Source organism: Sturnus vulgaris, chromosome 2 (assembly GCF_052056855.1).
Source record: "Sturnus vulgaris isolate bStuVul1 chromosome 2, bStuVul1.hap1, whole genome shotgun sequence".
Lineage (NCBI taxonomy): Eukaryota > Metazoa > Chordata > Aves > Passeriformes > Sturnidae > Sturnus > Sturnus vulgaris.
Genome location: NC_142244.1, coordinates 40,688,057 through 40,709,724, shown reverse-complemented (window position 1 = coordinate 40,709,724; position 21,668 = coordinate 40,688,057). Strand labels below are relative to the sequence as shown.

Below are 21,668 nucleotides of genomic sequence, written 5' to 3'. Positions count from 1 at the left end.
TAGGGGTTTCATCCAACTAGGTTTTGAGGACTGTTATATGGGTCAATTTATTAAATCAAAAGCAGCAGAAACAATAAACGCAATATCCATGAGAAGAGAAATTACTTTAATCCAGCATGTTTGAAATTCCCTAAGCTTTTTAAGATTTTTTTTTTCTGAAATGTTTGCAAGAAAGAAAAAAAGTCACATTAGGCATTCAACACCATCTCAAATGTGGACTAAGGGTGTAGCCAGGATTAAAAAACACAGTATAACAAAAAAACAAAAACAACTACTCAAGAGTGGAAGAAAATGCCTTATGGAAAGGGAACATAAAGAGGTCAGTCATTCTCCTTTGCTTGTCTACCAGAAGACTGGGAGGTGATTTGAGTATTGTGAGTAAGTGCCTTCCTGGGGAGAAAACAGTGGTTTTTAAAGAGTTCCTTAACTGGGCAGGGAAAGGCATAACGGGGAACATGGGCCAGATATAATAAAGCATAAAGTAAGGGATGTCTTTAGCAGAGATGCAATTAATTCTGAAACTAACAGGGAAAACAGTGGATTTCCTACCATCTAACTTACTACAAACTGATGTTTCCTTACCAAAGGTAGATTATTGGGAGAAAACATCAGACATTTTAGGGCTGGGTTATAAACAGGATATATAAACAGGAATTCAGATTGACAAAGTGCTCAATGATTTAACAATTTCTTAGGAAAGCTGGTGTTGTGGCTCAGTGAATACAGATTTACAGCCAAAGCATTTGAGCAAAAAGGCAAGGTACAACAGAAGCATCTGCATGTGCATGCATATATCTAAACATAAAAAATGTTCAGGCTTTCCTTCTGCATTATAAAGAAGGAAGTAACGTCACAAACCATTTTTTTTCATTTAACAATTGGGGAGTAACTCAGGTGTAGAATTTCAGGCCCACAACGCCACCTTGTATCAAAGGATTTTGCTGTTTGAAGTCTTCCTGGTGCCACCTGGACCTCAGAGTCCCTGTCCTCGTGCCATGACCCAATTCCAGACTGGTTCCCACTGAACAGATACCCAGGCTCTGGGTCAGGGTGTCTCCAACAAAGATGTGTCAGAGCCAGAATTGCCCCAGCCCATCACAATTATCTTACTCAACGAGCCTGACAAGCAAGCCTGCTTTTAAAAGGTTCAGCGGGGCTGCTTTGCAGAAGACAGTGTAATCGCAGGCAATGACACTAAAGGAAGGATTCTTTGAATTTTAAGTTTTGCCTCTGAACAATTTCTTTTCTGAACAATTGATCTTGTGTCCCACATTCAGGTCTTTGGAGGATGAGAGGTATAAACTCCATTTAACACAATCAATAGCAATATTCCCCAACACCATGGAAGCACTATTGTATTTTGGACCATTATGGGGCGACACAATTGTCAAAATCTAGGCTTTGCTGCCTGTGACAGGGACTCCCTCAGCTGGAGGAAGGCAAATTACTTTCATGTGAGCAGGAAGAGAACAAAAGGAGAAATAACGCTTTGAAACATTCAACAGCCGATTCCTTACAGACAGATGGAAAGGCTCTGAAAAATATCCCCTCCATTAGTTATTGGTGGTCTCAAAGGATGAGGTTTCACTTGAATGGAAAAACTAATAAGTTTTATAGCATATACATTCCAGTAACAAATGAATAACTTGCCAAGAAAGGAATGTGATATTCTACCTGAGTTGTGGCAATGTTTGTTCCATCGGTGACCTCCACAGTCATATTATACATTGACCTCTGCTCTGCATCCAAGGGCTTTGCAACGACAATAGTGCCCACTCCCTTATCCACGTCGAAAGAACTATCGTAATTCCCTCCTAATTGTTGCACAAAAATACAATCAAATTAGCCATCTCTTGAAAACTTGCAAGTATTCCTAAAAGTGGGCATATCTGTTCAGTGTCATCCATCTTAATGGCCTCTCTTAGCATACACAGTATGTCTAGTGATACTTCTTTGTTCGTAACTCATTTATATTTCAAAGCACAGTTTGTATATTGAAAAGCAGACATCATTAAAATGCATTGCCAAAATAGAAAGAATAAAAATCTAGCAGTACATTTAAGTAAACTATAGCTGAATCTATAATAAGAATCTAATGGCTATAAGCCCCTAAGATGTGTGCCCTTGTAGTTTGAATAACGAACAAGAGAAATTATATTTTTGTATAAAAGTCATTTCAAGAGGGTTTTCATCTACAAATTTTATTTTCAGGAAATCCTCACTGATACTTCTGGGTGCAAATACCATCATTGGAGTTTTTTTTTTTAATTACAACTATTATCAATTTTAAAAATGCAAATAGAGATTTGTTATGTTAATACCAAGGACAATGATAATTACTGGCAGCAAAGGTCAAATCCTGCCAGTCTTTTAGAAATTATTCAAATAGATCTGACAGGATACACAACCTAAATTCTTTTCAGTACAAAAACACCCTCACAAAGCACTGTTCTAGTACTAACATCCCCTTTTCCTGTCACACACTGATTGATGCAGCAATGGGAAAACCCTCCTGAGTACTGAGTGAAAGAAAGAAAAGAAAAAAAAATCTATTAAAAAGTAAAAGAAGGCTATAAATAATATAATCTCAAATATAATTTCAGATTGAAGGGTTACAAGATTTGTCAGCCACAGCTATAGTTTATAAATTTGAACCACTCATTATTTTCAAAAGCAAAGCACACATTCCCTGCTGATAAGCTGTTTTCTTACTCACTCATCCATAAAGTGTAATTTAGTATTAGTTGAGTCTGAAATTTTTGGAGGCTAGGGATTGGGAGAGGTGGGACACAACACTGCTGACAGACAAACTCTTAAGGTGTATTCATAACACAGCAATTCAATGCCAGCCCAATTCTACAAAGAAAAGCCTTTCAAACCCCACTGGTTATGAGACTTGTGCAACAGCTGCTGAAACCTCTTGAGATGAGTCCAGAGGTAGAAAAATATCCATCCAATTGACTTAACTCTGGTGAAATATATATAAAGACAGATATAAGTGAATGGCTGGAAGTGTCACAAAATGGCTCTTGAATTTTTAAGGGTGGGGATTGAGTAGAGAAGAGGAGAGTCTTCCATGCTCTCCTATCTGCATGGTTTGCTGACCAGGAACTGGCATTATTCTTAGAAGCAGTCATGCATTTAGTGAGAGAAGAATGTTTTGGCATTTAAAGAAATTGAAGATGAGGAGGCAACACAGCAAAATCACGGCCCCTGAATTCCTTAATGTGAAGAAACCCTCACTTCTACCTCTCACACAGGCTATTGCAAAGAAAGGGCAAGGTGGAAGAAACACTGCCCTGTCCATTTTTGCCTTGAAAGACATTCAAGGATGAGTAGAAGAAAATGAGAGGAAAAATAAGAATGCAGGTGACTGCTGCAGAGGAAAGGCAGAACTGGTGAACTTCTGCACACTGAAATGATCCAAATGTGGCAATTTCAGATGTGCCCTCAGATTTGCACATGTTGAATAGATGTATGCACATTTATACAGGTCTAAGACTAATAGATGAGGTCATGGTTTTCCATGAAAACACTGTCACTGGATCTGTTGTCATTTATGGTGGATAGAAACATTGCTTATTCCTTACCCGCTTTCTGCAAGCTGACCTTGATATTTAAGTAATAGCAAGGTATTTGGACATTGATTGTATCACTGGTGCTATTTTATTTTTTTTTTTTTAAGTTAGTCTGGAAGAAAAAGTTTCTCTCTCCCAATTAATGTTTTAAATTGATTTACTTGAGAAAAATTGCACCATGAAAACCTCCTTTGAAGAAAAGAGCTTGAGATTCATGCAAGGAAATCTCAGCTGAAATGAAACTAGCCTTGGGACAGTAGGCACTTCACAAAGAGAATGTTTCATACTGATAACCATGAAAACAAAGTGCAAGTCTATACTTTGAGATGCTTAATAACCATCTTAATGAGCAATCAAAAATTATATGCTATCAACTGGCACACACTTCCAAAAAAACCTGCCTTTAAAACTTCCAAGAAGTAACATGGAAGGATTAGCAATAAATGTTTTAAATGACCTTCTGCTGGCTTGGAGCTAGGTTTTCAGGGCACCACATAGTCTATTGCAAACAGCCCAACTTCTTCAAGCCATTTCTGTTAAGTGAAGCATACTCTTACTCTAAAAGAAGAACTGAATCCATCATGTGAATTTTTTATACATTATTCACATCTTCCAAAATGGTCTAGTGACAAACAAATTAATCTTGGTTGCCAGCCACCCCAGCCTACACCTGTAACTAACCAGGCAGTTCAGTTCATTTTACATTGAATCGTTTTCTATTAAACAAGGCAGAAGTTGCATCAAACACTGAGGCAGAGATGGATCAGAGAGCATCCTGCTGTGAGATTTGTGATTATAATCTATTTTGAAGTGAAACTCTGAATTATTCATGATTCAGTCTTCTACATTTTAACAGACCATGGGCAGAAGAACCATGCAGATGGATGAACTTCTGGGAATACTGTCTGAGATACTGGGTCTTGCCTCTCATCTGCAGTATTAGAGGCAGTCTGAAAATGGTTTGTGCTGTTCCTCAGCCTTTGTATACACTCTAAACAGGTCCTCATACAATAAATGCTTCTGAAGCTGCACTAAACACTGAAGAATTAATGAGTTACATAAAAATGCTATAGAAGTTAAACATTAAGAGCCTTACAGATGTGTTAAGTCTATGCAAGGCCTACTAGAAGCATTCACCACAATCATCTTTGAAAGATGGGTGCTGGAGTTGCACAAAGAGGAGTTCATTAAAGAGAGAGGTATCATTCTTGAGTAAAATCAAACAGGAATCTTCTCTTTAAAACTCCTGCAGCTGGGAACTCCACATGAAACCACTTCCTTCCAAAGGTGCCCATGTAGAGGATGGAGGGCTGAAGCCCTAGGAGGTGACAGCTGAGAAGGTACTGGCTTCTGGAGTACTGGAGGCTGGTTTTGAAAGCCTGACACTGTGTCTGTACCAACCCTCTGGAAGTGAGCTTGTTTGCAGTGCCATGAGCTCCTATAGTATCAGTTTTAACTATTTTACTATTTTCCATTTAACAGTTTCTTTGATCACAATCTTCAGATGAAAGAGGGCTAAGGATGATGGCATTTTGTTCAGCTGTTCAGTTTTATTAATGTGAATTTTCATTACTTATTCCACTTTCCAGCATTTGGCACATGCTTTCCTTTTTACTGTCTACTAAACTCTGCTTTCAGATACAAGATACATAGAAGCTGTCTTTGCTAATGTGCTTGCAATTGCATTAGAAAAGATATATTTCAAATGAAGATAATACATTGTGAGTTCCTCAGGCACTTGGGGAAAATCAGTGACAAAGAAAGCAAGATGATTGAACTGACAATTTGGCTAGACAGGTTGTCCTGAGAAAGCATTTTAATACTGAATAACCCCAGACAGATGTGGATTAGCTGTTGTCTATGGTATCATTTCAGGCTAAAATGTAATGCTGATACATCGTCAATACAGTTTAAAGACCTCCCTTAAAATAATTTGATTACACTGCAGCACTTTGAATAAGATTTTATGAAAAGGCCAGATCTACTTTAAATACTGTCTTTGGATGAGAAGACTTATCATGTTGGAATGATAAAAATTCACCCAGAAAGTACTTTTTCTGTCTTAATTGATTGTTAAGATTCCCAAAGTCACCTAGCAGATAGTTATGTCTACACTTTGTACACCTAAAGTTAAGTGAGACGATTTCCATCTTTACTTTGTGGAGGTTGATCTTGATGCTTTTGCATAAGCCCTGGAAGTATTGAATTTTTAGAACTAGTGTTTTTTCATGTCATCTAAAAGCTTGTTATGGTTTATATATGATTTTCCAATTCCAGCTGTTATCAGTGCAGCTGTAGAAACAGCCCCTGCTACAAAAGATCTTATTAGCTGGCCCTCACCACGACTTTCCAGAACAGCCTTTATTTTCAGTTTAACAGATGGTAGAGTACAGTTAAGAAAGAGATCTCAGGAAATTGAACTGAGACACCTCTGAGCCAAGAGAATCTGAGTTGTGTACTTGGTACAGAGTTGGTTACATTTTCTTTCTAAATCCGGACTGTTACCTTCATTCTTAGCTTATTTCCTGGTTTCACAGTCATTATGAACAATTTTTCTTCTGACAAAAGTCCTGTATACTTTGGAAAGAATTAATTTTTCTTCTTACAAAGAAGATCTTAAAAACCCCAAACCAGTGAACCTTGCAAAGCTAACAAGAGAGGTGCAATGGACAGACCAAGGAAAACTCGAACTATCAAAAGGGATTTCTGGGGGTCAGCTGAAGAATTTGCCTAAGGCAAGACACAATCCAGATCTTGCATTCCCACAAGATGTGGGCTCTATCTCTGTCCCGTTATAATTTCAATGTTGGGGTTTTTCATTTTCAAGCATATTCTTCTTGCATTTCATTTTGCTGTTTGCAGTTAATTTTTTTTGGTAGGGCTTTTCCTAGATGTGGGTCCTTTTTGGTAAGATGCTGAGCCTCCCCAAGTTCCTATCAGTTGCTGATACACACTTTAAGATGGGATCATGATACTGGGAAAAATAAATTTTTCCTCTGAAATGGAAACATGTCAGCAAATCTGGAGGATTCGTAGGGAAATGAGTACCATATGAGGACCTTTTTCCATATTTTCCAGTGGGATGATCAAAAAGGCTGGGATTGAATACCACCTTAGAAATATCTGAAGACTGTAGGGAATCAGACTTGTCCAGTCTCAGATGCAAAGATGGATCTCACTGAGCTCTGGAGGACATCCCCAATTCAAACACTGCCAGAACCTAGCAGGAGTCTCCCTTCACTGCTAGACAGCAAACACTCAATGTTTCATGTTCAGACTTAATAGAGCCAAGATATTTGGATATCCTCACACAAGTCTCATTTGGCTTACCATGCCATGATGGACAAATGGAGAAAAGACATACGGGAGATTATCTGATTTAGAGAACAGTCCTCTAAACCACATTTTCTCAGTGCAGAAAAGATTCTTACTTGTCTTGTCCCAAAAAAAGCTGACAGCAGTGAATAGTGATGATCAACTGGGCCAATTGCTACAATTCTCACATTGTTCAGGGAAGAGAATCAGAGCAAAATGCAGGAAACTAATTCACCCTGAAACTCAGAGGTGAGGCTAAAGTACCTCTAGGATGTTCAGAAAAAGAAGCAAAGTCAAAATTTTCATTTCTTTTGTTTTCAGAGAAGATGAAATAAACTTAATGATTGTCTCAAGAAATAAAAATTCAAGTACAGATTTTTAAAATCATAACATAATAAATACTAGCAAAATGACAGACAAATATTTATTCTTTTAGGTTCTATATCTTAAGAAGAAAGTAATGCAGACTGAATTTTAGATAAAACTACTGTAAAGAGAGTCAAAGCCTTGAGTTTGCTGCTAAGAAGCTGAAAGCAAGGGCATACAAAACAAAAAAGAAACCAGGAAGGTATTTTAGATAGTTCTCAGAGAAGATTATTCAAAGAAGGCTAGGGAGCTGCATGTTTTTGACATTAATGAAAGCTTGCAGCACTATTAATTAAATGGACAATTAGCTAAAACGAATGGATATTAAAATTATTGGCATTTAAGCGCGCTTGGTAAAAAGTTCTGATGTGCTTTCAAAGCTTGGCTGCTGTTATAAAGGCACAGGCTGGGGGAAGAAGCAAAGATAGAGGGAGGACCGTGTGGGGGACCAGAGAGATGTTGTGCAACATGCTACTTAAGCAAAAACTAGCACCATGCAGCTTAGCTCCAGTGTTAAAGTAGTCATCCCACCATTCCCATCAGTAATAAAGGAAAAAACAGAAAGGGCTCAATTTACCTGGTATAAGTAAAGATCTCTGACTTATCTTGGAGTTCCCACTGAAAATCAGTTTTTTTATTAATTATTGAATAGATTTAATACAACTGATACAACTTATGTCTTTCACATTGTGGGGTCTGCATGAATTGAGAATGGCATTGAATGCAGTCTGAAAACAGGAAACAGGTATGACTTCTCAAGTATTCCCAATTAAAGAAACAAACAATCATCCAAGTATCCTGCTCCTCTCTAGTCCATCAATGGAAGATGACCTTTCTGCTTGTGTAGCATTTTCCTCTCCTGGAGCTGAATAACTCAAGAACTTAAACAGCCACCTAAAGTATATATAATTAAGGTGCATAAGTTAGGCAGACAGAATACTTTATAGCCAAACTTTATCTGCTCTCCCTCTCTTTTTTTTTAGCTGGGAGAAAGTGCATGTTATGCATTAAAAAAGAGATCGTCTGGAATTCCAATGCCCATTTAGTTTGAAAAGGTCATAAAGATAAAGGTCAAGCTGCAAAACTCTATATTAAACCATGTCTCTACATAAGCCTTCAGGGGTTTTGTTGACATTACTGTGAACTATGCACAGAGGTACAGAATCACGAAATACCAGATGGAGCAGGGTCAGGTCTGGTTTTACAGCAGCACAGAAACCATCTCTTGCATCAGCTTTCTATATATATATGACAATTAATTTCTACAAATACCCCATGCCTTTCGTTGGGCTTTCCAGCATTAGACCTCAATGTTGATGATATCAAAGAACAATTTAAAAAAGTGGGGCTTGACACTGGCTAAAGGTAGCAATGGTAATCTAAATACACAGTGTTCTGTCTGTTAAACTCTCAGGACGGGTTTTGTCTTTGCTCCTTGCATGCTGTGTGTCTGGAACAGCAAGGTCTTCTGCATGCCTGGGATTGTTGGCTATTCCTGCTGCAGAAACTGGTGCTGCTGGGAGTGCTATTATTTGTAACAGCACCAGTATTTTATGAAAACATTCATATGGCAACAGAACCAAACTGGAGGGTCAGGGTCACTGATTTCTCATTAAGTCTAAGGAAACTCTGTCTCAGTGACATCTGCAGTGAAGCAGCATCTTGCAGCTTCAGAAGCCACAGCCCACAGGGAAACCATTAGAATTGTTTAAGTAGGGAAAAATCTTCTAAACCATTTGAACTAGTTTAGGCATAAAGACCACATTAAATGACAGAGGCTAAAATTTCCTAATGTTCTCCCCATCATTTCTATTTGGCAGCAAAAAATCAAATATCATTATAAGGTGTTGCTTGATTGAAAGTGACTCTAATAATGAAAAAGAAGGTAGCGGAAGAGCAGTGGCTTCCCTCAGGGCAGCATTTTAATGAGAGTTGGTCAAGTTGCCATGGAAAGGACCAAGAGAGGTCCAGCAAAAGGTTCAAATAGGGAAAAAACTGTCAATAACATCAAAAAAGATGGATTTGTCCTGGGAGGAAAGGGTCAGTAAGGAAGGGAATAGAAATGTAAACATTAGCTGATAAACTGCATGTAGCATATTGAAGCAACCAAGGAAATAGAAGGAAAACTGTAGGAAACATATGCTGTCCTCCCCAGGGACTAGCAGGAACCCCAGAACATGGTAGTAGCTTTGGGTTTAATTTGAATATGATTGGCACATCAGAAACTGTGCTACAAATTCAGAGAGGAAATGGTGCTGCTTCTGTCTTTCATCTGCACAAATTGGCAATAAAAGGTAGATGAAAACGACTCTGACAGACCCTTTCTCCTGTGGTCCCTGTCCTTCCTGTTGGCTAAACCCATTTGCAAACAACTGTGCTGAAATGGGAGCCAGGCTCAATCCCTGTAAATAAAGACTGCTGATGCACACTTTCTGCTAAGTCCATGGTAAAGGCTTTTTGTTTCTCTAATCTTTCATACAGCCTTTGCTTTATAACCCTTCATTTAAATTACTACACTTTGTGCAGGTGCCCAGTTTTACATCCAAAGGTATTGCACACAAGCATCTGCAAATATTAAGAAGCACAATAATTTTCCAGGGGAAATTCTCACTTTTGAGATGTTAAATGAGATATTTTAAATGACATTAACTGAATCAGCAGCATAAGTGGGGAAGAAATGCTTAGGAACATTGACTCCCATTTCTCTACTTCAACCAAGCGAGACCCTTTGCTCCCTGGCATTTTGGCAACTAATGGCATTTCCCTGTGATTTTAAGACTTCCATGGCTTCTCCTCCTTTTTACTAAGGATGCATCTCCCTCCTTATTTTTATAAGCGATTTTATGTAAAACAATTTTGTGGTTGAAATCTCACATCAAAACACATTTCTCTGTTTCAGCTTGCATTCAAGACAAACTTTTGGTGGCTCCATTTGTAACCCATATGTTGAGGCATCCCATTCTGTTTCACAGTTAAATGGATGGCACTGGACTGTGAGAAGTTTGAATTAATTATTTGCGATAAACTGTGGAAAATCCGTGAATAAAATGATAATAATTGGACACAAATACGGTAAAAGCTGTCATAGAAAGAAATGCAGCACATCCATGTGTCGCATCGCATCCTGTCACAGGCACTTATGAAAGATGTAATATAAATTGTCTCAAAAAACTTGCAAAAAATAAAAGGCAGCCTGGATAGTTGTATTTTAGCAAATGTGTTTGCACTAAGGGTACCTTCTGTTGAACAGTTCTGCCCACAAGCTGTCTGTAGAATATAGAACATCTCTCGAGCATGCTTGCCACCTTGAAGCAGGGCAGTCGGAAGCAGAAAAAAAAGAACAGAATGCAGAAAAAAAGGTGAAGAAAGAGAGAAATGAGGGACAGCAAGTCTAAGTACCATAAATACATTTAGAAATGAGATTAGCAAAGTATGACAATAGAATTTAAATGACAGACAACATTAAGATTGCAGTAAATAACATAGTAATGAAAAAAAACAATTCAGCCATACAGCGCTTTTTTAAGCTTAGCTAAGGAGTCAGAACAGAAGCAGGAATATTATTATTACTGTTATCACTATATTAAAACAGCATTTTCATTCCACCATTAGGAAAATGGGTTTAATTGGGGGGTGGGGGGGGAGGTGGGGACACGATTAGTTTCCTTGCTCTCACAACCACACAGCCATATGCTTCTGCCTCTGGGGCGTCCTCCTCGCACGGCTGGCTCCCAACTTACCGACGATGTCGAACCAGAGCGGGATGCTGGAGGGCTGCACCGAGACCACCCCGACCATCTCGGTCACTTTGTCACTCTCCATGACGGTGAAGTTGTAGAAGGGCTCGTCGAAGGTCAGGGGCACGGGCGAGGGCGCCGGCTTTTTTATCCACTCTATGTGGAGACGCACAGTTGAGGATTTTTGGGGCCGGCCATTGTCCACTGCTTTTATCTGGCAGGCACAAAGGGAAAAGGGCTCAGGCTGAGCATCCCTGCTAGGCAGATCAGGGCTAATTCTACTGCAGTGCAATGCAGACTGCTTGGAAAATGGCCTTTGTAATCCTGTATGTGAAATCCCACGAAAAAAGAGGAAGATAAGCACTTATTTTTCTCCTTTTTTTTTCATAATGCTTTGACTTTTCACTGAAAAAGCTGATTTTAAACTGAAATGTTTTGTTTAAGCACGTACAACTCAAACACTCCCCACACAGATCTTCCTCTCCAGAACCAGTTTCCCTCTCTGATTTCATCTTGTGCCCAGCTCCCTCTTGCAGCAAAGCTGGGAGCTTTGTAATGACCCTGTGTAAGAACATTCATTTGCAAAACATGCTCACCCAGAGCATGTCTGACTGCTTTCAAGTAGCATCTCTGTTGCAGATAAATACTTCTTATATTGCCTTCCTCGGAACCTTTAATTGAATTAAATAAGTTTCAAGTAATTTCCCTCATTCTCCATAATGAACATAATTTAAAATTTTGCCATATTTTCTTTTCTTTCTCGTGTCTGTCATGTTCATTAAAAGCTGATTTGATTCTTCTTATAATAAAGTCCTCTAGAAAGATGGATAGACTTGATATTTGTGTGGCATGCTTAATGGATTTAGCACAACAAAGACAAGATAAGCAGCAACAAACACTGGGCTTAAGAATTGGCTGAATGAAAGTTACGAAATGGGTGCCTTGGTGGATAACATCAATGTTAACCAAAGGGCTTTTTTTTTTAAAAAAAAAAGGTAATCTTTCTGGCTATAGAGGGCCATTGGTCTAAATATGATAATATCTTTTTAAAATGGGAAATAGTTTTTTTCCCCTGAAATATCATGCCCCATTTCTTCCTCTGGAAATGTTTAGAGTGGGTTTGATGCTAACACTTGTCATTCTGCTCCATTCCAGGCAAGCAGGCCCTTTGTGAAAAGATGCTGAATGTGTGATGAGCAGTTTCTAGGTAGAAAATCTTCAGTTGTTGCATTATAAGAAGGCTCAGATCTCAAATATGACTTTGAGGTCATCAGAGGGAGAAGTACTCACTCACTTGAAGGCTGCTCTACTCTGATTCCTACGTTTTTCTCAACATTTTGTTATTTATTCCTTTTCCAACATTATGAAGGCAACCCACTTCTGTATATACCCACTTCCAGATGTTAGACCATGGACCTCTGACATTTTTAATTCAACTCCTTAACTACAATTTGTTGGCTTATTTCTGTGGATGAAGAGCACACATTCTAGTCTCATATGGCTTTATATCAACTCAACCATCTTTTATTCTCCCTTTCTTTCACTTTCACTATATGGTTAGAGTTCTGAAAGAAGAATTTTGACTGAGATTTCTTTCAACTGAAATTGCTTCCACAACACAAAGGACACAGTGCTAGTCCTCTCTTAGGTGCAGCCACCTAACTGGGACAGCAGATGCCCTCTGTAAGGGCAAATAATCGTGTCCACACAAAAGGTAAGTACTGATTTGTAGCTGTATATGCCAGGCCAACACAATACAACTTTGGGAGCAGACAAGTGCTTGGTTTTCATTTCTGCATATTCAAGGGAATGGCTTATGCTAACAATTTGCAGGGTGACTTGACACTCAGCGAATACTTCATGACCTGCAATAGGATGAATGATCTCTCAGACTCAATTTTTTGGTAGTAGTTTTATAAGAATACTAGATTGCTTAATTTAAGTCTTATATACAGAGTAAAAACACAGTTATACATTCCTCTTTATACAGGAGGGCTTATTTCTTTTAAAAAAAAAAAGTCAGTCAAATCGTGGGTTTGTACGTCAATGAAAGAGTGCTTACTGTTAAGATGTCGTAACTCCCTGCTGTGAACTGCTTTCTGGAAGAAACCATCCCTGTTTTGGGATCAATGAAAAACTTCCCATCGTCGTTGCCATCCACAATGCTGTACGAGATTTCTGCATTAGGGCCTTCGTCTTTGTCAACTGCAAAAGCTCTGTAGATTGGCTCCCCTCTTTTCTTGCGGTCCCTCTCGGGCAGCTTGATCTTGTAGGCTTTCTCTGAGAACTGTGGCTTGTTGTCATTCTCATCCAGAACCCGGACCACCACCCACACAGAGGACTGCTTGGGAGATGTGCCCCCATCTGAGACAGTCACCTGAAAAACAGCAGTGTGAGTTATTCTCAACAGCTACAGTGGCACTTCATAAATTGGAGAAAAACATGAAAAGTAAGGAAACACCTTGCCTTCCCCAAAGCTAAGCTGCAGTTTATGACATCTTCTGTGTACACAATACATGATTACTATAAACATGCTCAGTGCTTAACTCAATTTGCCCACAATGGCAAAGCCAGGAATCCAGAAGACTTTTTACTTCTGAGATGGATGTGGAATAAGGAACCTGAAGACTAGGAAGCTATTTCTCAAAACATAAAATCCTTTTATATCAAATTCTGCAAGTTTATCTCAGAAGAGAGAACTGGAATTAACCCATTAATCAGGGATCCCTGCATTTTCTGCATACATATTTTAAAGTTTCTTCTGTCACAGAAAGAATTTGAAAGATGCATTTCTTCTTAAACCCTAAAAGAACCTCTGTCATTTTTTCCATTAATTATTTGGAATTTCTTAAACAACAAAAGGATTTCTGTCAGTTCTTTTCATTCATTACCCAAGATGTGACAGCTCATTAATTCCAAACCTGCTTTATAAGATTATAAGGAGCACAGAGAGGCAGGTAACAAAAAAATTTCTGCTGCATTGTGTAGAGAGTGCACTGTGCTGCCAGAAACATGTAAGAAATAAAATCTTTGAGATGAAAGTTAATTAGTAATTTAGCTGCAACTTAAACAGAATTACTAATAATTTTCAATCTGAAACACTATGAAAATGAAATGATTCAAGATCAACAAGCCCTCAAGAGATTTAATAATATGCCTTCAAAATGAAATCAATATGTTTCAAACTTCTCCCTCAATATTTCGATCGCATTTTTAATGAGAATGAAATAAGGCAGAAAGTTATTTTTGTTTGCATGAGAGAGGTTCAAATTTAATTTTCAGCTACATATGGTAACATGCCAAATCCCACAGTAGCAATTTCTGATGATAGTGTGCCAAGATATTACATATCCTTCCCTGCTCATACTGATCACTGCACATCGATTGGTTTGCTGGTAACTTCTTGATGTTTTATTTTTCCTTAAAAGTTTCTGTGTTCCCTTGCAAATCCTATAGTCATGATGTCCAATCATTAGGCAAAGCAAGATTTTCTGGTAATAATACTCCTTGGCATTGTTCCATCCTTGTGTAAAGTCTTAACTTAAGGTAACCCTGGTTTAACACTGAGATCAGCAGAAAAATTGCATTTTCTATGAGAAAGGTAAAAGCCATCATCCCTTTCCTGTATTTATCTAAATGTTTAAAAACTGATGCAGTGGAAGGGAAGTGACTGACTCCCTCAGGGACTGAAACAGCTCATTTATAGAAAAGTGAGGAGCATGGCAACATACAGTGGCAATATAAATTCCCCAAAACAGCCCAGAACCCACTTGGAGAGTGCAACCCATCCTCCCAGCAACATGTACCAGTCTCAGGCCTCTTTCTACCAAGATTGAAAAAGAGTTTCCTAAGTGCTGAGTAGGTTTGGCAATTAGCAGTTGTTGGGATCACCACATTGCAACTGGCCAAACTCTAGGTGAGACCATGAGTTAACAAAGGAAAACCTTTTTGGGGTTTCTCCACAGCTAAAATGATCATTAATGACAAGCAGTACAAGCTGCATTGCATAGAAACAATCAGAGACACCCTAACCCAAACTGTAAAAAACCCCAACAAAATGCTTTTTTAGAGTGATGTTCTTGCATTAAAAAATATTAGCAAGATTCTGGAAACTCTTGTTCTCTGAACAAATACAACTTTTTTTTTTTTTTAAGACATTTTCTCCAACCTGCTAGCAGTAATCAACAAAAAAGGTGTGTGAGTGAGATAAAGGGTTTACAACCAACTATGACAATAAAATCTATGAAAACCACAGTGGTATAAACAGCCAAACAACTAAAATGAAAAAACCCTACCTAAGTCAAAAAACTGCTCAAGAAGTGAGGCATCATTCTGTCTTACCAGTACATTCTCAGTTTGTCAGGTTACTGCTGAAATCCTGACTAGCATGGTGTTGTGGCAGCAAATATTTGCAGGCATGTACTTATTTTTAAGCCCAAACTTGGGAGAAATCTGTTTGATAACAGAAAAGTTACACTGAAAATATCTGCTGACAGCTAACAGGAAAGAGTAATGGCAGTAACACAAAAAGACAGATAATTAATAAAAATTAACACAGAATACCTGAAGTTAGTCAGCTCTACATGGACTAAAACTTTACATCCCTGGAGAGGAAAATGTTAGGTACCAGCTAAACCTTTCTCTCTGTGTGACATTCAAAACTTTTCAAAATTACAGGATGCAGCTCCAGTCAAAAAGCTCTGAGTGCCAGACACAGGAGCTGAAGTTCTCTCTTTGCAGGCATGCAAATTAATTAAGTCTCCTTCACACCAGCGATGCAATTATTTCCCTAACTGTAAATCTGCACCCTGGCTGACCCCTTTTCCATGCTCCATCATCCTGACCCCAGCCTGGCTATTCAGGTTCCAGCCATAAACAAGGTAAAAGAGCTACAAAAATTTCCTCTGCCCCTACAGAAAAAACCCACCATGACAACACATTAAAACAAACCAAGAAATTACTGCCAGTTCAGAATTGTTCCCAGACAAAACCGGGGAGAACCAGAGAGGTAATTCAGCACATCTCTCTGCAAATACCTTTTCCATCAGGACACAGTATCACACCAGCACTTAGGGGCCCCTCTAACCAAGGCAATTTCAATTCAAACATTACCACAGTTCTTAGCTAAACCCTTGAACAGCTGGAAATTACAGCAAAAAGTAACCAGGGAGGGAAGGGAGGTTAGGATGTACATAGGACAAAGTTAATTCACAGCTGGTATCTCTGGAAATGCAAAAGGCAGATGTGCAAGGCACAGGAGACTTGCAGGGGAGAAGCTGTAATTTAGGAGCAGTGAAGTTTAGTTTTACTTTTTTTTAGAAAACTGCAGGTAGCAAGGTAGGAAAAAAGAAAACAGAGAAGAAAGGTAATGCAAATGAATGACATCTGAATGACATCTGTCATTCATCTGTCAGTCTGAGACAGACTGTCTCAATACATGCTTGTCAAGATGTGCCATCGAAAACCCAACAAGAGATGTCTCTCACAGTAATGAGCATGGGAAAAGGGTAAGGACAAAAATCATGTCTTTCCCAGCGAGATGAGGAACAGCTGCTTGGGCAGCATGTGCTTTCCTAAATGGTGAACACCTTCTCCTGTCTGTGTGACGAGTCTGGTATCCAGACCCAACTGCTGCACACAAGCTGCTGCTTGACCATGTGCAGCTGAGATGGACCAGCCCAGCTGGGGTCCCCTCTGCTCCACTGGTTAGATATTGCTGCTCATGCTGTGTCAGGACAGCCTAAACAGAGGCTACAGCCTCCCAAGGCTGGGATATAGCCATGAAAGCAGCTGAATTTGGACTCCCTGACTAATCAGACAAAGGTTTGGTCCATTCAACAAGGGTGGAATTCTTAAAAAGAATGTTACCATACACATTTAACAGGGTCTGAATGCAACAGACAACACAAATAATATGAACTATTATATATTTTCATGGTGAAATCCTAAGCATCACTGCTGTTTTCTCACAACCTACAGACAGTTCCACTACAGTTTTCTCCACAAAATGAGCATTTTCCTCTAGGAATCTGTATTTACCTATTGGTTTTAATGCTTATGACTTTACTGAAACATGTCTGTCAATAAAGATACTGGTTACCTGAGAATTTATTTGCTAAAGCAACAACAGTCACACTTCCCTTACAATGTTTCCTTTACCAGGACAAGGCCTTCTAAAATCCCCTCTACTTCTATCAGATATGTATTTTTTGAGAAAAATGTACTAAAATATCTCCTTCTGCAGCATATGAAAAATTCAGTGTAATAACAGAAATTTCTCTCCAAGTAAAACAATTTCCACTTCTTCTGCAGGATCTACTTCAGTAGGTTTGGTTTGTAGACATTAACACTCCCTTCCCTACAGGACTGAGAAATATTCACGTTTTTGTTCATGTCCACAGAACAACTAAAAACGGATTTCCACAGAAGTGGACCTTCTCAGTGAAAGTGAAGACTGACTCTGACTGTTAACATACCACAGCTGGAATGTTAGATGTGTGAATTTCTTCTTTTTATGACTTTGGAGAAGGCACCTACTGTGGAAGTATTGCCTAATAATCCTGCCCAATCCAGCCTAGCAGACCTTAGCAATGGTGACAAAAGGAACTTTGCCTTGAGACAGTCACTCCTTCTATAAGTGACACTTAATTGGAGAAGGTGTAGTTCTTGAATCTTTCAGAAAACAAATACAACTGTGAGGACCACCCTTCTGAATTAAGAGTACTATATTGAGTCTCATTAGCAAAAGCCCATGACTTCCAAGGTAATTATAAACTCAGCTGGAGTGAAAAGCCAGCAGGGATGTTACTTCAACAAGTGCAAGACAATTAGCAGGTGTTTAATGTGAGTCATCAAGCCATGAGAAGAGCAAGTATCTTCTTCCATATCATTCTTTGGCAGGAGGAAGTACTCAGCCTACCCAATTTTTAAGTTATGAGGAACTGTCACATCACTGTCATTAGCATTGCAAAAAGCTGAAGATATCATATTTGCTTGTTTATTTTTTTTAGTGTGATGACTACTTAATGCAAAATAAAGTGAGCTGAGATGCTTGCGCCTCATCAAAGGAGTGTGCACAACGAGGTCTTCAGGTAAAAGTCTCTCACTTCCTCCAACAAGAAATGCTAATTTTGCTTCAGAAAACCTTAGAAAAGAGAATGTGGTTGAGTTACTGAAGGCAGAAAAATGATCAAAGGGAGCGGGAGAGTTGAGGTATACCCCTGCTGCTAGTGACTAATGGGTTTGTTTCTTCTGCCAACGTGTAAACGAGCTGCAATACCTATTGTAAGTCTCTGGAATTCAGCCCGAGCAGAAGTGAAAGATTATAAAGGAGAGCTCATCGAGGGATGAATAGAACTTTAAAGTCAGATGCACTGAATTACTATCTCTGCCTACTTCAGAGAGAGACTAAACTCGTGGCTAAATTCTTACAAGGAAATACGTCTTCTGAAATGCACGCTGTTACTGAACTACATGTCAGATTATTGCTACAAAGTGAAGGCAGTGTAGCACAAAGATATACGAGAATAGAATACGAGAGAAAAACAAATGTACATAGTTTTCTTTGGTTTTTTGTTTTTGTTTACTTCAAAACGAATACTGAGTTAGCTGTAGCAAGCTAGATATCTTCTCTTTCTACTCCTTTATCTAGCAACCGTGGGAAAGAAATGGGTAGTGTTTATTTCACTTATTGTAATAAAATGTGTTGCTGTCCCAAAAGACAAATTACGTTTCTTGTCCAAAAGAGTTCCAATCATATCAATATGATCCATCTTTCCTTATTTCCTTTACAATGTGCTAATCTGGGAAATCTTTGTTTTGAAATGTAAAACAAATTAATACATTCACTCTGGCCAGTTGTGAGAAATAAATAATTTAGAGTACATTTTAAATAGAGATTATTACTGACATAAACACTCTAGGTGTTTGATTAGGAATGTCAATGGCTTCCAGCCACACTCAAGCTAGAAAACGATGCATAATGGTCTGTTAAACCATTTGAGAATTAACGATGACATCAGGTAATTTCAGCGCTGTATTGCCAAAAGACAGGAAGAAAGGAAGGAAGGCAGGCTTTTTCATTTGGAGTTAAATGCTCCCTATAGTATTTGCAAACCTAAATATTAGACGAGTGTACTGAAGAAAGCCTTAGAGGCTTCAAATCAACTTAAACTTTGTCAGACTCAGAATGCAGAAACTGGTAGATGGTAACCAAAGGAGCTGGCAGAATGAAATATCAGAATAGGTGACTTAAAAGTCCAAAATTTATCCTGTGTCCCACTTTATTCTACAAGCTTTTGGAAACAGAAACAGTAAACAAGTCTCTGTAAAGAAACTGAAAACTTTTATTTCAGCTTTAGTAGCAATAAAAGGAAGAATCTGCATAGCTCTTGACAGTGACCCTCTAAAAGAAAAATAGCAATTTTCCACAGGCATTGCTTTTAAAGTTCATTACAGTTTGGAGATCCTGGCGACCTTTGTTCATCAGGCTTTATTTACAGTGTTCCTCAATCAATACATGCTAAGTGCAGAACCGACCATTACTCCATTAGCTTCCCAGGAAAACAGTGCAGCCTGTCATGTTTTAAAGGGAACTCCTTCAAGCAATCTCACAAAGCACCTTCGTCTTCCTTTCCCTGAGTAAAAAGAAAACTATAATACTTAAAAATGTCAAGCTCGTGTAATTTGCTTTTGATGAAATGCAGATTAAACTTTGTCCAGAAGTGACTCTAAGTCAGTCATTTTCCAGAAGATGAGAAGCGCCTTTTACTTCCACTGGTGGAATTAAATACAGAAAAGCTTTACCTCTACTGCCTAACTGTAGTATACAGTCACATAAGATTCAGCAGAAATCCTCTGGTAAGGAAAAGCATTGCTCAACTAGGACTTTTTCTGACCTTCTAGGTGATAACAGCAGCTTGAAACTGCACATATCATATCCCATTGTCGAGCAGTTTGCAAAGCTGGCAACTAGAAGATTGGAAAATTTGAGATGATCACAGTAAGAACATCAACCTCAGTCTCCAAACAACAATGGTAAAGGTTTTTTGATACATTATGAGCTTCCTCTCTTTGCTCGTGAGGCTACAGTAATGTGACTTGCTAAATATATAATGAAGAAAGAACTGAAAAGCAGAATACACTCTGAACTGTCCCCTGATAATACCTGTCGAAGGACATTTACCCACCTTCAGACTGACACCTTACAAACAAGATAAAGTATGATAAGCAATTGCTTAAAAGTAATTTTTTTAGGCATATGAAACCTCTTGAGGAACAACCTATCACTAAACAGAAGTATAACTACCATCATAGCCCCTAAACGAGAAAGAAGATGAAAGTTGCCTATTGATCTTCACAGTAAACTTTGAAGAAGGTGTTTAGCTCCTGCTGAAAGTGAAGATTACAATCTGAGAGTTTTGTGAACAGAAAATGAATAGTCAAATGTGAGAATATTTCACTTCAAGCAGATTTAAATAACATAAAGCTTGCAAATCAAGATATGCATGCAGTTTAATGTTAGTGGTACTCTCTATGCCGATCTTAATCTGATTCATACCTCAATATCTACTTCAGCCATTTGTGGATTTTGCTTTTCTTGTGATAAGAAACACCTGTGATTAAATATTGATAAGTTCCCCTTTATCAGATCTACCTCTACAGATAATGCCCTTCTCCAAAAATCTTATCTTAGCACTCAGGAAATACAGTAGCTCTCAGTTTTTGTGCTTCAAAAGAGGTGTGCATCAGCTTGTAAGCTCACCACACAGCTGTTTTCTCAAAGATTCAATTACCCTTCATTTTCTCTCCATGGAAGTTACTTGATTCTCATGTTCTCTACAGGAAGGAACAAAATACCTTCTTCAGTTTCCCCAAAATGATGAACATTGATACATATCTCCAAACTTCCATTTTTTCATACTAGACCAGACAATATGTGTAATCGTGTAAGTAAAACATTCTGGCTATTAATAAAGACACAATATGTTATCCATGCTTCCAACATATTTTCCTAGTATTAATAATTTATGTTCTAACTATCAACAGACATGTCCTGCTCAAAAAATACATGCTGATTTATTGCCAAAATCTAATCAAGCCATAGTACTAGTCACCATGGAGTTAACTAATCAACAGTATTTACTTTACATCCTTGTTGAGGTGTGCAGCCGTGCTAGTTTGTAGCACGGGTCCCCAGATACCAAAACTGACAAGGAATTAACTTCCAAGCCTCTCAGCAGAAACTCTTGGATTCAGAGCAGGTGTGTGGCAATAGTCCCCATCTATCTGGCAGTAAGTCAGCAGCATTGCCTCATGCTAATATGATATAAGAGCTGCTGAAAGTCCTCTAAGAAAAGGCATAGTGTGAAAAAGCTTGCTCTGTAAACCCTTAAACACATTGTGGCAGAAGCTTCAGTTACATCAAAGCAATACCTTCAACTAAAACTTTCAGTCTTCAAAGGGAATAATCATCTTGTGTCCTAAACTATAATATAAAAACCTACTTCTAAACAATTTCAATTTCAACAATGACATGTTGACATCCACTGCCTTCTGATTTTGGATGAACCATTCTCAGGTGAGGCTCTGTGATGGTCAGTTTTAAAACAATATTACTGTTACAATGAGGAGGTAAAATGTTTATTTGTCCAGCAATGACAGATATACACTG

At 38.5% G+C, this 21,668-nt stretch overlaps 1 protein-coding gene across 7 annotated transcripts in view; it reads right to left on the bottom strand.

Moving 5' to 3' along the window:
• The window catches only part of FAT3 (FAT atypical cadherin 3), a 400,923-nt gene that overhangs the window by 95,414 nt on the left and 283,841 nt on the right, over positions 1-21,668 (bottom strand). For 5 of the 7 annotated variants that reach the window (XM_088159363.1, XM_088159366.1, XM_088159364.1 and 2 more), the window contains exons 5-8: positions 13,059-13,373; positions 11,000-11,210; positions 10,496-10,564; positions 1,675-1,814 (exon numbers count right to left, since the gene is read on the bottom strand). In XM_088159363.1, the coding sequence (XP_088015489.1) occupies positions 1,675-1,814; positions 10,496-10,564; positions 11,000-11,210; positions 13,059-13,373 (735 nt within the window). The remainder of the gene's footprint in view (positions 1-1,674; positions 1,815-10,495; positions 10,565-10,999; positions 11,211-13,058; positions 13,374-21,668) is intronic. The other 2 variants (XM_088159365.1, XM_088159368.1) reach the window with 1 other exon arrangement.